Source organism: Enhydra lutris, unplaced genomic scaffold (genome assembly GCF_002288905.1).
Source record: "Enhydra lutris kenyoni isolate GAN:26980312 unplaced genomic scaffold, ASM228890v2 scaffoldscaffold22, whole genome shotgun sequence".
Taxonomy (NCBI): domain Eukaryota; kingdom Metazoa; phylum Chordata; class Mammalia; order Carnivora; family Mustelidae; genus Enhydra; species Enhydra lutris.
In genome coordinates this window covers 17,501,285-17,518,883 of record NW_019154106.1, presented here as the reverse complement: position 1 = coordinate 17,518,883, position 17,599 = coordinate 17,501,285, and the positions used below count along the sequence as shown (strand labels likewise).

The following is a 17,599-nucleotide window of genomic DNA, read 5'->3' as shown; positions in this document are numbered from 1 at the left end:
TTTTAAGATTTTATTTATTTATTAGAGAGAGAGAGAGAGAGAGAGCATGAGCACAGGCAGAGTGGTAGGCAGAGGCAGAGGGAGAAGCAAGCTCCCCGCTGAGCAAGGAGCCCGATGTGGGACTCGATCCCAGGACGCTGGGATCATGACCTGAGCCGAAGGCAGCCGCTTAACCAACTGAGCCACCCAGGCGTCCCTTCGATCTACTTCTTAATGCCAAGGAGTTAGCTAGCAAATCTTGTTACTATTATTACGTCTCCTCCAATAGCCCCTGAACCTCAACTCAAATCTCTGGCTTCTGATCTGCTGTGTGATATGCACAGTGAACTAGTTCTAAGATGAGCAAATAGGCTGTAATAGCTTAAGAAATGCCCCTTGAGTAAAATGTATACTCTTCAGTGAATGACTTCTGATATTTACTGTAGTTGGTCAGGAGCCTTACTTCAGGTGCTAAGATGCATTCTGGATAGCTAAGGTTGCCAACCACATAACTTCTATACATACAAGGTGCATGTTACTATGTTCTACTTCACATGTTACAGGAGTTAACTCTTCTATATCTGGCCTTAATCTACAAAACAGTAACAACACACATTCCAAGAACTCAGTGACACTGAAACACACTTTATACATACGTATTTTTCACCAGTGCAGCCTGAAGATTAGCCTCATTTTTCAATGAAAAAAGTCCTTAGTTTTCTTTTTAAATTTAGTTACTAGAGAGTTGGCTATTACACTAAAGTTGCCTTTTTTTTTTTTTAAGATCTTTATTTATTTGAGAGAGAGAGAGAGAGCATGCATATGAGCAGGGAGGAGGGGCAGAGGGGTTCAATCCCAAGAACTCAAGATCGTGGCCTGAGCTGAAGGCAGATGCTTAACCGACTGAGCCAACCAGGGGTCCCTAAAGTTGCCTTTTTGAAGCCAAAAAACATTTTATTCCATGACATTGGAACTTAAAAACTGATAACCACTCTAATCCTCCACTCCTGGAGGAAATAAATAAACCAACTTTTTTATCTATAAGTACTCAAGCTGCAATTTTAGACAATCAGAGGCAGGACAGGAGAAGAAGCTAGTCAACTTAACTAGACTATCCAAATCCCTCGTGACTTTAAGCTGACACTGTTATCAAAATTAAACTCCTTTATTTTGCAAGAATGCAGCAATTTTTTATGAAGATATACTTTACGCCAAGGGTTGGCGTAAGCTATAGTTCATAGAGAAATCCAGCCTACAATCTGTTTTTATAAATAAAGTTTTATTGGGACACAGCCACACCCATTCATTTATATATTATTTATGGCTGCTTTGTCTATACAGCAGCAGAGTAGTAGTGACAGAGACCATAAATGTCTCACAAAGTATAAAACATTTTACCATCTTTACAGAAAAAGTTTGCTGATCTCTGCTTTATACTATCCTCCATTCCATGTACATACTCCAAAAGTTTAAATATGGTTTCCATCAAATCTATGTAAGAATAATTAAAAAGGCAATTTCTCAAAAAAGATGAGCTACTCATCACAGGCCATTATTATTTGACATTTACTCAACATCAACCCATACATACATTGCAACTTTCTTAGCCATCTCTCTCTCCATAAAGAATAGAAAAAGATACTTCTACCACAGCAATACTTTCCTAACATGCTTCTATCCAGTAAGCTCAATTTCAGCACTAATTCCATCCCTAGCTGGAAATGGCAAAGGAGAGGCTTTTGCTCCCGTATTTAGTCAAATGTATGATCTGGCTTTGGCCTCAGCCTAACGGCCAGAGTCTATGTTGATGTTATTTCTGGCATTCCTGAACTTGTCATGATCAGTGATCATGTAGGTTACCACATATCCAAATAGAATAACAACATCAGATTTACAAACAAGGCATGTCACTTGTATTTACTACTAATACTTAGTAATTTTCCCCAGATAGGAAAGTATTCTAAATGTAATTACAGTGCAAATATATGTTTTGTAAGTATATAAGTTGAAATATTATCAATCAACATATAAATAAATGATTATTATTGCACAAACAAAATGTGTAATAATTAAGGATGAATATAAGAGCTCCTGATTTATCCCAAAAAAAAGGTGAATATATAGGGAAATAAATAATGTAAATATTAAGAGACTAGGATAACTTTCAGAAGAACATCATATCCCTTTTGAGTCAATAAATGTAATTTTAAAAATTAGATTTTAAACATTAAATTTTTTCATGATTACGATTTTCATAAAATTGGTACATGTGAATTAAAAATAAAGAAGCAAAATAATATTTAAGAATTCTCATTTTTGGGATGCCGGGATAGGTCAGTCGGTTAAGCATCTGCCTTCGGTTCAGGTCACGATCCCAGGGTCCTGGGATTGAGTCCCACATTGGGCTCCTTGCTCAGTGGGGAGCCCACTTCTCCCTCTGCCTGCCACTCTGCTTGTGCGCCAACTCTCTCTTGAATGCACACTCCCTCTCTCACTCTCTGACAAATGGTTTAAAAACTGAATTCTCATTTTTAGGAGTGCCTAGGTGGCTCCGTTGGGTTAGGCGTCTCTTTTTTTTTTTTTTACATAAAGATTTTATTTATTTATTTGACAGAGAGAGAGAGAAATCACAAGTAGGCAGAGAGGCAGGCTGGGGCAGGGGAAGCAGGCTTTCTGCGGAGCAGAGTGCCCATCCCAGGACCCTGAGATCATGACCTGAGCTGAAGGCAGAGGCTTAACCCACTGAGCCACCCAGGCGCCCCTAGGCATCTGACTCTTAATTTCAGCTCAGTTCAGGATCTCAGGGTCAAGAGATCAAACCCCATGTTGGGCTTCACCGTAGGTATGGAGCCTGCTTGGGATTCTCTCTCCCTCTCCCCCTCTCCTTTAAAAAAAAATTCTCATTTTTAGTAATTTAGTTCAATTAAGGAGATGAGTCAAGAAAGTCTTATTTGAGACTTGTTCATATCTTGTGAGAATGAACTAAAAGCAGAATGTCAATGCTGCCATCTCCAAATTTCTTGAGAGAAGGAGTATCTCCTAAAATCAGATACAACTTCATTAAATATCTTTGATCCATACAAATTTCAGATTGGTTATTGTTCTCCAGAAGTTCCTTCTATGATGATGTCAGCTTTGAACATATTATGAATTTAACTGTTGTCATTTGCCGTTCAGCCAAATTAAGTATTCAATACAACTCTACGTTAAAATACTTACATCTGGGAAAAAAGACAAGCTTGATTTTATAAACAGATTTTTATTCTCCTCAATTAGTAACAGAACAAGGCCAAATAAAATAAAATGTGCATAACTTATTATATACTAAATTTCTTAAAATTACCGTAAAACAAAACACACTTCACCTGGAGAAGCCCACCTGTACACAGCAAACTGTAAGACTACTCCTGAGCAAGAGTTTAACAGATCCAAAGCAGAAGCAGGAATTTCTGCATACACAGAGACTTAAAAGTGTGTGTAGCCTTTGAAGCTTTCCTGTAAGCTCTCATCCACCCTAATTCTAAGCAACTTGCAAATTTAGTAGTTATTAAAAGCCCAAGGGGTGCTTCCAACAATTTCAGAAATTAACTTTACATTGAACTATTCAGATAAAACAAGGGAAACTTGTTCCTTTCCCCTTTCTACTTCTACATCCCAAACATTCAAAAGTAGTTAATTCATCATCATTTATCACTTTTGATTGTATGTGTGTATCAGTTTATCTTGAACCTGGGACCACATCCAGCTAATGTCTAGAAAGGGGATAGAAACAGTGACATTCTGTTTACAAGATATATGGTAATGACCCAGTTATTTAAGGAGAGCTTCATTTCTGGATTAGAGTTATATTAAATGAGATGTATTATGCATATAAGGTATGTTATACATATTTAATATTATTTTACTGATATTATATAAACAATTACTACATATTTTTACTTACACATTTTTAGGTTTGTTTAGCCTATGTACCTGAGGTAAATTTTAAGAATCATAATATTTGAAATTTAAACATCTGTGAAGGCAGTGAAGTTTTTTGTTGGTTTTTTGTTTTTTTATTTTTTTTTTTATTTGAGAGAGAGAGAAAGTGAGTATGAGTTGGGGGCGGGAGAGCAGATGGAGAGGGAGAAAGAGAATCCCAGGCAGACTCCATGCTGACCATGGAGCCCAAAAGGGGCTAGATCTCATGACCCAGAGATCATGACCTAAGCTGAAATCAAGAGCCAGAGGCTTAACAGACTGAGCCACCCAGGCGCTCTAGCAGTGATCTTTTCTTTACTAAAGATCAGAATCAAGGCACAAAGCTGAGTTATGTATAAAAACTCCAGTATAAACAGTAGTCAATTTAAACATGTCTCATTACTTAAAATATACAAATTAATTCACATGAACAAAGTTCTTCAAATGAACCCAAAAGAGTTTGGGTTTTTTTTAACACCTTTAGTCTATGAAAAAATACTTTCCATTTTTTTCCTCTGGAAAAGGAAGTCAGGAATACTTTATTAAAGTTCTTAAAAGTACTGTCAGTGAGTTTGTTATGTAGCAATAAAAGGCAAATGACATGACTCTCAGACAACTAACTGAAAGACGATTAAAAAGTGTACTGAAATTCAGAGACCAGACAGCTTACTAATCTTAGCCATTACTTAATAACACAACACGGAGAAGCCAATAATGTAACATACCTGGTGAACCTGAATTTCCACTTTAAGAGCCTCCTGTAGAGTCTGCAACTCCATCCTCCAGCTTCTCCACTTTCTCTTATGTCTGCTAATTCTACAGTTTCTTCAGCCTCCGTTTAAAATAACAAACTCCTCTTCTCACTGCAGCTGTGGGGATCATAAAATGTTTTGGATCATAAAGGAAATATTCGTGTTAAATAAAAGAAATTACATTAGCTGAAAATTATCTGATGCTCTAGCTCAGAGCAAGAAGTTTCCCAAACAGATTTCTTTCCAAAATGAATAGTTTTGTAAGGAATTAGTAGCAAATCTTTCTGGGTTTAATTCACTGAACATTCCTCCACAGAACACTTCAAGTAAGTAAGAAACGGGGTGGGGGGGTGTTTAATCTCGTCATGAAAACATCTAAGCATGCTTACATGCTCAGCGTCATGGTACAGGCTGCATTCTGAGGACACAGAGCTGAACAAGCCCACTTCTTCAGATGAGCTGGGACTCTAGAGGGCAAGACTACAACCATCCAGGACGCACTGTCCTTAGAGACACACAACAACGGGGTCATACATTTTTAAACATCACACAGAGTGAACTGGAAAGTTCAGGGTCTCTCAGAGGTTAAAGAAGACCGGAGTGATTTCATCTGGATGGATTCTTACTCTATTTTAAAAATAAAACTCAAAACAGGAAAATTCTCATATCCTCTAAAGGTTTAAATTTAACAAATTAATACTTTACACAGATACAATGCAATCTAACTCTGCTCTGCATAAAGTTACGATAAGCATGTTAAAAAAAATAAACCTCTCATGTATAATAGAGGTGGTGGTCTAGCAATGGATCAGACATTTCCAGCCTGACAATGAACACCATCTCCCTCAAGCCTGCCAGCACATCTCTTTTGGCTGTGTGTGTAACTGTGGCAATAATGTCAAAGGTCTGGACTTATGCATGTGAGCCTTCCCATTCTTCTCTGCTCATCACCACAATTTAAATGAACTTAATGACTAATTTCTCTTTTAATTTTTTTTCCTTTTTCTTCAATGTGGCCTTAGACATGATTTGAGGTAACCTCCCAAAGCAAAAGTTTGCTTTTGCCAAAATAAATTTAAATTTTACTTCTTTCCTTTCTCCTCTTTGTACCTATAAAACCTGTAGCTACAGCAGCTTTTCAGCATTCTTACAAACCGAGGAAGGGAACAATCAGGAATCTGAAAGAACCACTACTCCTTAAACCAATTCAATGAGATTCATAATCTTTTTACACTTTCCAAAAGTTATTTACCTATGGATCAAGTCCATATTCAACCTAAGTTTTCTTAAAACTTCTTTAAAACCTTACTTAACAGGGGCGTCTGGGTGGCTCAGTGGGTTAAAGCCTCTGCCTTCGCTCAGGTCCGGATCCCATGGTCCTAGGATCGAGCCCCATGTGGGGCTCTCTGCTCAGCAGGGAGCCTGCTTCCTCCTCTCTCTCTCTGCCTGCCTCTCTGCCTACTTGTGATCTCTGTCAAATAAATAAATAAAATCTTTAAATAAAATAAAACCTTACTTAACAGTTACAATGAGATCAATAACTAGAGAATATATTCCTGTGAATATTAATTTTCACTAAATTTGCTTAATCTTGCTAGACTTAAAACATCACTGGCAATCTTTCCCCTAGGATTTATATGTTATGTAACACCAACACACTCTAACTTAAAAAATAGTAAATGTCAAAAATATAAAATTCCTTCAAACATAACATCCATAGAGCTAGGAAAGGATTACTACACAATCATACTGTCAACCAAAAAATTATTAACCAAAAAAAGACAGCATGTTTAGGGGAGACCATTTGCAAAAGGAGATATATTTTGATAAACTACAAAAGCAGTCTTTTAGCTACTTATTATCTTAGAAAACCTATAGAACTGTAATAAATAACTAATTATCAAAATCATGAAGTTACTAAGACGGGTTTTTCTTGTCATGTAAGTGTACTCTATATACAAAAGCAAATGTTAAAACTATAGCATCACTTTAATGTTATTTTTTTGTAAGATTTCGTTAAGTAATCTCTATACCCAAGGGGCAGGTTGACCTTACAACCCTGAGATCAAGAGTCACATGCTCCACTGACTGAGCCACCTAGGGCTCCCCCTTTAATTTTAAATAGTAAAATAATCTTCCTATTTGAATTTGCAACTTATATATATGTGTGTGTGTGTGTGTGTGTGTATTAGAGTTCAACTTGAATTTGTTGAATTAGTTTTAATTTTTGCAAGGTTCTATTAGAAAACATGTCCAAAAATGATTTCTTATAATTTTTGTCAAATTAAGAATCACCTTAAAGTTAAAGGGGTATTTTCAACAATAAAAAGGTCATATTTGATTTTACTGGTAGTAACACAGAACAGTATAGTTCAACTCCACATGTAAACTCTGGAAACAAAGAACAGGTTAAAAACAGGGAGACCTTACAATATAGAACTTACAACATACAAAACAAAGGGTTAACATAATTTATACGTTGGAGTGCTTACAAATTTTAAAAATATGAATAAAACAGCTCATAGAAGAATAAGAATGACAAACAAACGTGAAAAACATCCATCTTCAATAGTCATAGAAATGTAAATTTTAAGAAGACAAGTTTTGTCTATCAAACTGACAAAGATCTGTAGAAACAGGAATACTCTGAGCTGTCGAGAGTTCGCGTTGGGTGGCACTTTCACAATTTGCTACTGGTTATCTCTGGGTGGTAGCACTAAGGGTTACTTTTAGTTTTTCAGATTATTGATGTTTTGACATTTTTTCCACAGAAAATATCCATTTATTTTTAAATTTAAAAAAATTAACTGAAGATGGCTAAAGCCTCAGAAAATCTGATACCGAAGAAACAAAATGTTCAGGAAAAGAAGAAGTAAAACCAGGATTTAACCTGGAGGCTCTCAATGTCCAAGAGCACCTCACAGGATGCGGAGCCTGTAACTCAAGTTAATGAGGCGCTGACAGCTTTTATTCCTTCATCAGATTGTTGTCTGCTTATTAGACACACAGAAAGGCACAAAATTTTATTTGGCCATGACTAAATGCCAATTATTCATTTTATTTCAAAATAAAGCTGAAGGGTTAAAAAAGTTAGTGACTTGTTACAGAAAAGCTTATGAAAGATGAGAAGATTCATTTTATACCCTACTTCTTCAAAAAGTTCTCTTTCTGGATAGCAGTTTTAAGAGATTGGTCTCTACCTAAAGAAACACATTATATACATATATTTATAACATAAAAACAAGGCAAGCGCATGTTGAACCCTTTTAAAAAATATTTTGGGGGTTTAGACAACTTATGCAGCTATCTACCATATGATGACAATTTGGGGGCAGTTTATAGCATCACAGAAAAGGTTTTATTTGCTAAATTTGTAAAAACATGATTTATCGTATTTTGACCAATTCCAGTAAGTTAAAACTAACAAATCAGTTGCTACAAGGTAAATATAAACAGACTCACAAAGCAGTAATAGACACACTTTACTGAGATACAAGGCCTTTTACCACCTATTAGCTCTAAACGCTACCATCAGAGAGGGCAATTGCCTAGCACAAAATACTAATATATGTTATCTTCAGAACTATACATGTCAAACTCCTGGGACACCTAGCGGCTTCTCACCTTCAAAGAACATAAAACCAAAAGCACGAACAAATAAAAACTTCACAAACCAACAAAACAAAAATAATAATCAAATCCCACTAAAAAAGACAGCTGTGATATATGGAAAGCACACTCACCATCCCCCTAAAACAAGAAAAAACGGATTCCATTTACTTGCTGTGTAACCACTCAGCCTCAGGGTTTTTAATTTGTTTGCTTATAAATCAGAAAAATGGGAGAAGTATCATCTACTCATAAAACTGTTACGAGGTTTAAGAGATGAACTTATACGAAAAGCCCTTTGTAAACTACAAAGTTCTATGCTATTCTTAACATACTTAACTCTTTCATTCATACAAACCAACTTTCTAATAAACTTCTCAACACAGTATATTGCTGAGAAGACTGTTGGCTTCCCTATTTTCAAACTCTCTAAGGAAGGGCTTTCTAACTATTTTGCTGGGTACAGTTGTGCTTAGAGATATGTGACCTCTAGGTCTTTCATTATGATTCTAATAACATAGTAACGCATACCTCTGAATGTACTGCTAAGAAACACTGCTCTGTTCCTGTATTGGTATAAACCTTTTTTCCCATCAAAACTCAAGTTGTCCACCAACTTTCATTAACCAACAATAAGTCCATAAAACACTGTGCCCCCAGACTGAATTCCCTAAAAATGGACAGCTCAGTATTGTCTATACCAAATATTTACTTGGTGTAAGACTCCAGTTGGTTTTTTGTTTTGTTTTGTTTTGTTTTGTTTTGTTTTAATTAAGGAAACTCTACATCCAATGTGGGGCTCAAACTTATGACCCTGAGATCAAGTCTCATGCTCTACTGACTGAGCCAGCCAGGTGCCCCAAGACTCCACTTTTGATCTATATATTATGCAGAATACTGTGTAGAGTAAGTTTAATTTTTTTAAAAAAGAAGTAGGGGGTGGCTGGCTGGCTCAGTCAGTGGAGTGTGTGATTCTTGATCTTGGGGATATAAGTTCGAGCCCCACACTGGGTATAGAGACTACTTAAAAATAAAATTTAAGAAAAGTAGAAAGTCTTGACAGATCTATGTGTCCTTACTTGTCACATGTCAAACACTAAAATATCAGGTTTCAGTTTGCACAAAAATGCTAAGAGACATAAATAATATCTTTAACTTTTAACCTAATAGTGCTAAAAATTATCACAGATGATAAAGCTCTTTAGCAGCACTTAATGAAAACTAGTATTTACTAAAATGAATAAAAATGACATTAAAAAAACAATACAATGTTTATTTTCTTATTTTCGTGACAGTACCTCTTTGGTGACTCTCGACATGTCAACAGAAAATACTACTGCACAAAGAACTTGGCAATCCCGATTTCAGAGGCTACCCTCCGACACTGGCAAGGTTACTATGCTCAAGTCTTGGTATTAATAGCTGTTGACAAAAATCACCTCAGCTAGTGAGACTGATGTTGCCCTAACCATTAGATTAGATTTATACACACACGCGCGCGTGCGCACGCACACACACAAAATTAGATTTATGATAATGTCTGAATGTGTTTGAAAAATCTCTCCTCTGTGTGTTGTTTTTTGGGGAAGGGGCCAGATCCTTATTTAGAAAAAGAAAAGGAATCCCTACACAGGTTACACCGTCACAACACAGCATCAAGTCAGGGGTTCCCAGCAGCACCCTCTTCATCATGGTCGGCTGCATTGTCTTGCATCTCTCTCTACCACCAACGCTCATTCTGAAATGTAGTTTCTACCTCATATCCCTGGGCCCACTCCTAGCTAATACACACATTCTTCTATTTCCTACCTTTCTTTACAGAAATCAAGCACGTCTACTAAAATCAGCCCAACTATACCCACTAAGAACATTGCAAGTAAATTTTAAAAACTCATAGAAATTCAGAACGGAGTCTGGAGAGTAGTATATAAGAGCACAGTGACAACGAGGCAGATTTTAGAGTTGACTGCCACATTTACTAGAATGCTATTTAATGATAAAAAAATTGTCCAGATAAGCCTGGCCAGAATCATATCAATATTTACTACACAAAGGGTAACACAAGAGGGTGTGGTCATCTTAGCATAACCAATAAGCACTTAATAGAAGTGGAAGTTATGGGAGGATAGATTTCAGATCAATTTAAGGAAGAGCTAAGGATTAGAGCTGTACGAAAAAGGAATGGGTTACCTTATGAGGTAGTGGGCTCCCTGTCATTAGAAGTATTCAAGAATGCTGCATATCATATCCCCCTCTTGGAGATTCACAATGCACATTAGCATATTAAAGGTTCTGAGAAGTCCTGCAGTAAAGAAACCTGTTTAACTTTGTTTAACGCAGCATTTCCCAAATTATTTGACCACAGAACATTTTTCCCACCCCCACCCCACCTCAATAATAGTTACTCATTTCTGAGGAACTAGAATTCCTCAGAATACATTACAGAAAATAATAAGCTACATTTTTTTAAATGTAGTATTCAATATGTACCCGAATAACAATCTGTCAGGGATACAGGAGAAGAAACTGCCACACCGGTAAAAGTCTGGAAGAGAAAAGCCCTTAGGTCCCTTCTCTAAGATTCTGTGATTCTATCACATCTCAAAGAAAAGGACTATAGGGTCTTCATTATTTATTTAAAAAGATTCCATGAGAGAAAGGCAAGTAGAATAAAAATGTAGTAAAATGCAAGGTTAACTGGTTCAAATGCCTCCCTTTCATGTTCAAAGCCCAACCCCTAAAAGATAAGAGAGACACCTCAAGGACAGTGAATTATCAAAAAGAACCCTTAACCAAATATCTACTCCAGCCACTACATTAATTAAAATTTGAGAGAGAGAATTTAAAAAACAAAAACAAAAAGAAGTAGCCTTGTATTAGGGAATGATCCTATTCCAGCTCTCTGGTTTAATTTTTGATTATAATACATGCTCTCCAAATAAGGTTAATATTTGTTTGATCCTTGGTCACTAGACTGCCCTGTGCGATTTGCAATCCTGAATTAGTCATTCCAAAAAAATGATTAAAGTGTGCTGATCTATAAGCTGTCAGAGTAGATATTAAAGTAGATCTTAGGAAAAAAATATGTTTGCCTATATGCCCCCACACTGCTACATTTCACTCTCTCTCTTATTTTTTCCTCTTTTAGAATTATCTAAACAACACACACTAAAAATGTAATATCAGACATGAAGCCAATCCAGCATTAAATTTAAGGATATAAATGCTTAAGAGTCCCAAATTTCAAAGTCGAGGTTCCCATAGTTACATTAACCTAGCCATTTTGCACACATACGAAGGCCATCAAATTTAACAGCATATTAAGTAATACAAAATACAATAGGAACCTAAACTTTTGAAATTCCTGACTTTAGAATTTTCAGCTCTAAACACTGCATAAAGGACATTTTTGGCAAAGGGGATCTTTACATTTTAACAGGTTATTGAATGTAGGAACATGCAAGCCCAGCAGTATTATTAGAAACATAAATGCATTTGAGATATAGCTATGTGAAATTAGACAAAAATTCACTTTCACTCAGTGCAAACAGTAAAGCCTCATTTCTAGGAGAGAGCTTTTTGGGGAAAAAGAAAAAAAAATCACTGATCATTTGAATTACTACCCAACTAGCATCAGGCACATTATCCCTGCCTCATGAAAGTACTTACCAATTTTGGGGAAACGGGCTCTCCTTCAGCTCTCTTGCTCCCTACAGCAGAAGAAGGGGAAAATGGAATTAGACTACAAACACGGACTTATGACATGTGAACAAAAGCTGAAGACTTAAAGATTTCTATCTGACTTTAAGAAGAAAAAGTAAAACACACAAAAATCTCCACAGCTTTAACCACCACCCCACCTCAAAAAAGGGAAAAGAAGTAGTTTTCACAGCAAGGAAAAAATTCAAAGGCAGTTAAATCTCTAATTTTCCATTTTTCACTTTACTGCAATTTTTCCAAGACAAGGAAAAGTAGTTGACAGTTTCCCTTTCCTAAGGGACGCACAAAAATAAAATGCACCTCATCTAAATAAAACACAAATATAAGCTCATCCCCAACAAATGGTCTTCCCTGTTCATTGCTTTGTACTAACAAATTAAGGTTACAGCACTGACCCTTAGTTTGGCCTCTTTAAAAGGCTTTTCAATTAATCTTGAAATTGACTTGTCTGATACAAGGCTTTAAAATTCACAGCGTCTTGTATGTATCATCGTAATTTCGATTACATTTTTCATTTACATTCTTCAAGTCTCACCACTTCAGACTGTAAGCTACGTAACACAAACATGCCTTTCTCTCTGCCACATATTTAATCAGTGATAGAGCCAGAAAGAAAATTAAGGTTTTGGGAATCTTGATCAAACATTCAATGACGCTATTATCAATTGCATTTTTTAAGATTAACTAAACTCCATTAAGTTGACTTCAAAGTTAGAAGAGTCAAGTCAAGCTATACTGGTTTGTTTCAGGGTTTTTTGTTTTCGGGGTTTTTTTTTTGTTTTTTGTTTTTTGGTTTTTGGTTTTTGGTTTTTGTGTGGGGGGGGGTTTTTTGTTTTTTGGGGTTTTTTTTTGTTTGTTTTGTTTTTTGCTTTTGTTTGTTTATTTTTTAAGATTTTATTTTTATGTAATCACTGCACCCAGCGTGGAGCTCGAACTCATGATCCTGGAAGCAAGAGTCACATGCTCTACTGACTGAACCAGCCAGACACCCCTATATTATTTATTTTTAACTCTTCCCCACCCCAAACTTCTTTTTTTTTTTCAAACTTCTTTTTCAGTTAAAAAACATTAGGAAACAAAAATTAAAACATTTTTCCTAATATTTTACTATTAAATTATTCAAACTCCACGTAGCATGCTCTAAAACCTCCTTATGTTTTTAAACATAGTGTGTTTGTTGACTGATATTACTTCAGTAATGTTCTCATTTCAAGGGATATATTTAAAAAAATCTTCATGTCATCCAGATTATAAATTTTTATTTAATCAAGTACAGTCAGACCAAACATGCAGTAAAATAACTTAAAAGGGTCCCAGTTCAAGCATTTAACATTCATTTCCAAAAGAAATTCAATTTGCTGTTTTATCCTGCCTTTTCTTTAGCGCAGTACCTCTGAAAGTTCTCAAGTCCATATAAATGGCTATTTTAATCACCAAGATTAGAATGACTTCCAACCAAAAAAAAATCATGCAAAGGTCCATAGAACGATGTGGTCATTAAAAAGTGGATTCTCGGGGTGCCTGTGTGGCTCAGTGGGTTAAAGCCTCTGCTTTTGGCTCAGGTCATGATCTCAAGCCCCGCCGGGCTCTCTGCTCAGCGGGAAGCCTGCTTCTCCCTCTCTCTCTGCCTGCCTCTCTGCCTACTTGTGATCTCTGTCAAATAAATAAATAAAATCTTTTAAAAAAATTATTTTTTAAAAGTAGATTCTCAGTAGGAAAAAAACTGTTAACTATGTGTGGTGATGTAGGTTTACTAAACTTACTGTGGTATTCATTCTGCAAATCATACACATATCAAACATTATGCTGTACACTTAAAAACTAATATAATGTCACAGGTCAGTAACACCTCAATTTTTAAAAAGTGAATTCTTAACATTACAGATAGTACCTACAGGATTCTGTACCACTCAGTACCAGGCACATAGTAAATGTTCAGTAAATATTTGTTAAATGAATGAAGTGACTGAGTGGACCCTTAACTCTGTTGATGACTTATTTTTCCTATGAGACATTTCTTGTTAGTTTTTTCATGCTGGTGATAATTTCTTATGCATCAATCCCCCACAGCATTATTTGTTAAATGAATGACTTTGGATTAAAAACAATAGATGAGAGAGGAAGATATTGCCATTTTAAAATGTAATGAAAAGGAAAAGACTGATACATTGTACTAAATTAAGTACTTCTGTTCCTCAAAAAAACACAATTAAGAGAATGAAAAAATAAGCCACAGAATTGGACATGACAAGTCCAACACACAGAATAACAATGATTTATAACCAGATCATATGAAATATGTTGAAACTCAAAGTGATCAGGATAGAACTGTGATTTTTATTTTTACTTATATGGCATTTGAGAAAGTAGAGTCACATTAACTCTTCTGAAAAGTCATATTCAGTAAAGACACAATGGATGTACACCTTACCTCTAGGGCATTTTCTCCAAAAATCAATAGCAGAGTCAATCCCAAATTGATTAAGAATTTTACCATATCATGAAACCATGATATCATAAAACTACTCATAAAATTGCTTGCAGGGACTGTAGATGTCACATAGGAAATCAAAGCCTGAGAGGTTAAGTGACTTCCCTGAAGGTCACAATCCAATTGGTTGTAAAGCTTGAGAAAAGCTTACAGACCCTGAGATTCCTCTGACTGAGCTGGCCTTTCCACTAGACCTCACCGCCTCTTAACCAGGTGCAGGAGTAACACTTCTAAGAAACAAACTACAGTTAAATACTGGCAAAATACTTTTTTGAAAAGTCTCTATATAAAGTTTCAAAAAAAATTATTATAAGTAAGCTATACAGGGCAGGTTTTAAAACTTGAGATCCCTCATGCCTAAGGGATCCTCATGAATGGGTTTCAAAGGGGTTTGTCAACCCTACAATACTATATGCTAAGTTCTGTATGTATAAGAATTCTGGGAAGAGGACCCCACACCTTTAGATTTGCAAAGAAGTTCAGATACAAAAAAAAAAAAAAAAAAATCATTTTTAGACTAGTGATTTTTAAACACCGTGCATCCCAACTACTAGTGTGTTTCTTCTGAAGACTGATTAACCGACTACCATTTGAAAACTGATTTAAAAAAAGATTTTATTTCTATAATTTAGTAAGAGTGAGTGAGCAAAAAAAAACTATATGTAAATGTGTATTTTAACACTACCTTTATGCAAGATGTATTTAAGTCTGAAATGCAAGTTTGATTTCCTCATGTTATGATGATTAAAAGTCCACTTAATTTCTCACATATTCTTCATACTCATAGCTGAGGTAGTTAAAAATTTTAACCATATATGCTTAAATTTTTCAAATATAGATTTATTCTTAAAAAATGCACTCAAAACACCTAAGTTGGACTAAATGAAATTATTTTTGCTTTTAAAGGTGAATATAATCTTGCTAACATAATTTCCCATGATTTTTGCAAACTGAAGATGGTTCACCTCTCTAGAACTTCATAGGTAGCTGCTTTAACTAGAGCTGGTAAAGAAATGAATCACTCAGATTTCTAATACGGTTGTAAAATTTAAAATACCATCAATAAATCAAAGGTGATTAATAACAACTTAAGTACCTTTTGTAAAATATCTAAAACCTTTGTGTATGAAGAACATATATATTAAATAATAAACAAATTTTGCAGAGAAAAGGTTTAACATTAGATCATGTTTTAAATTAGGCTAAAATTCATCCCACTACAAATTCAAACAATTAAGTTTATAGTCTGTGCTCAATCATAAATTTTGATAAGGGACTAGAATAGCACAGATAATTGTCATTCAAAGACACTTTAAAATGTCACCTTACGCAAAAGATTCAATCTCTTCTCTTCTACTACACCAAGCTGATACACTAATCTTATGTACAATAAGTTTTACTGCTTTTTTATCTGCCCTTCCTAACTTCTAACAGAAAACATAATAAGTTTGAAATAAATTTAAATGCAAATAAGTACTCAGAAGAAAAAGTAGAATCCTGCTTAATGAAATTTAGACCTTTAGGTCCCGATATCATAATCCTCCCTGTGTCCCCCATCCCTCTTAGTCTTACACTCTCATGGACATCCCTCTAGCACTTCTCCACTCAGTTTCAAGAACCATTAATTTTCCCCTCATTACTGGATCATTTTGTTTCTCCCACCTTTTTTTTTTTTTTTAAGATTTTACTTTGTAAGTTATCACCATACCCAACATGGGGCTCAAACTCACAACCCCGAGATCAAGAGCTACACATCCACCAACTGGAGCCAGCCAGGCGCCCTGTTTCTTCCATCTTTTAAAAAAAAAAAAAAAAAAAAGGCCTTCCTTGCCTCCATATCCTTCTCTAGTTACTGTCTCATGTCTATGTTCCCATTTATAGAGTGTTTAACCATATGACTGTCCCTAGTTCCTTCTCCCCATCCTCTACTAGACTCACTCCATTAGGGCTTTGCCCTCCTTCCATTCTTAAGATCACCAATGATGAGAAGAAACCAGCATAAGAAATACAGAACAGTGACCAGAGAGATCTGGAGGAATGTCAGGATTGGGTAGAGTCCTGGGAGTCAAGAGAGAAAGGGTTTCAAGAAGGAAGGAATGATCCATCGGGTGAGATGCTATTGATCAAACATGGAAGTGAGGGATGAGACTTTTCTACTGAAGCAACATCATCTCTCAAGATCTCAAAATGTTGAACTGCCCCAGGACTCAGTTCTTGAAGCGCTTCCCATCAGGTAATCTCGCCCACTCCCATGGCTAGAAAAGGATCTATACACTGGTGACTCCCAAATTTTTATCTCCAGCTCAGACCTTTCCCCTGAATTCCAAACTCATATACACAACTGCGCACTCAACACTTGCCAAATAGGTTTCTCAAGCTCAACAAGTTCAAAAGTAAACTCTTGATAACCTATCTCCCAACCTCCTCTTCAGAGTCATCCCCACTTCAGTAAGTGGCAACTCCATCCCTTCAGGCCAAAACCTTAAAAGTCATGCTTCACTCCTCTTCTCTTTTTTCCACACCCTATATCCAATCTAATAGCCAACCACCTTGCCTCCACCTTCAAAATACACAGGGTTTTTTTTTTTAATATTTTATTTATTTATTTGACAGAGATCACAAGTAGGCAGAGAGGCAGGCAGAGAGAAAGGGGGGAAGCAGGCTCCCCGCTGAGCAGAGAGCCTGATGCAGGGCCCGATCTCAGGACTCTGGGATCATGACCCGAGCTGAAGGCAGAGGCTTTAACCCACTGAGCCACCCAGGCACCCCAAAATACACAGGTTTTGACCACTTGTGTCAACTCCACTATAGCCTCCTTGATCCAGGTCACCACCATCTTTCACTTAGATTATTACAACAGCCTCCTAACTGCCCTCCCTCTTTTCCATCTTTGTCTTGCGATAGTCTATTCTCTCAGCAGCCAGAGTTCCTTTTCAAAATCCAAGACAGATCCAGTTACTCCTCTATTCAAAATCCTCCAATGGTTTCCCATAATACTCAGAAAAAAAGCTGAAGTCCTTTAAAATGGCCCCCAAGACTAAGTGATTTGGGCCTCTGCTACTCTCAGACCTCATCTCCTCCCCTCTGC

The 17,599-nt window shown here is 36.1% G+C and overlaps 1 protein-coding gene across 1 annotated transcript in view; it reads right to left on the bottom strand.

Moving 5' to 3' along the window:
- The window catches only part of LOC111149723 (PHD finger protein 21A), a 194,435-nt gene that overhangs the window by 154,018 nt on the left and 22,818 nt on the right, over nt 1–17,599 (bottom strand). The window contains 2 exon segments of the mRNA XM_022506959.1: nt 4,665–4,808; nt 11,970–12,010. Of these exon segments, the coding sequence (XP_022362667.1) occupies nt 4,665–4,718 (54 nt within the window). The 5' untranslated portion in view covers nt 4,719–4,808; nt 11,970–12,010.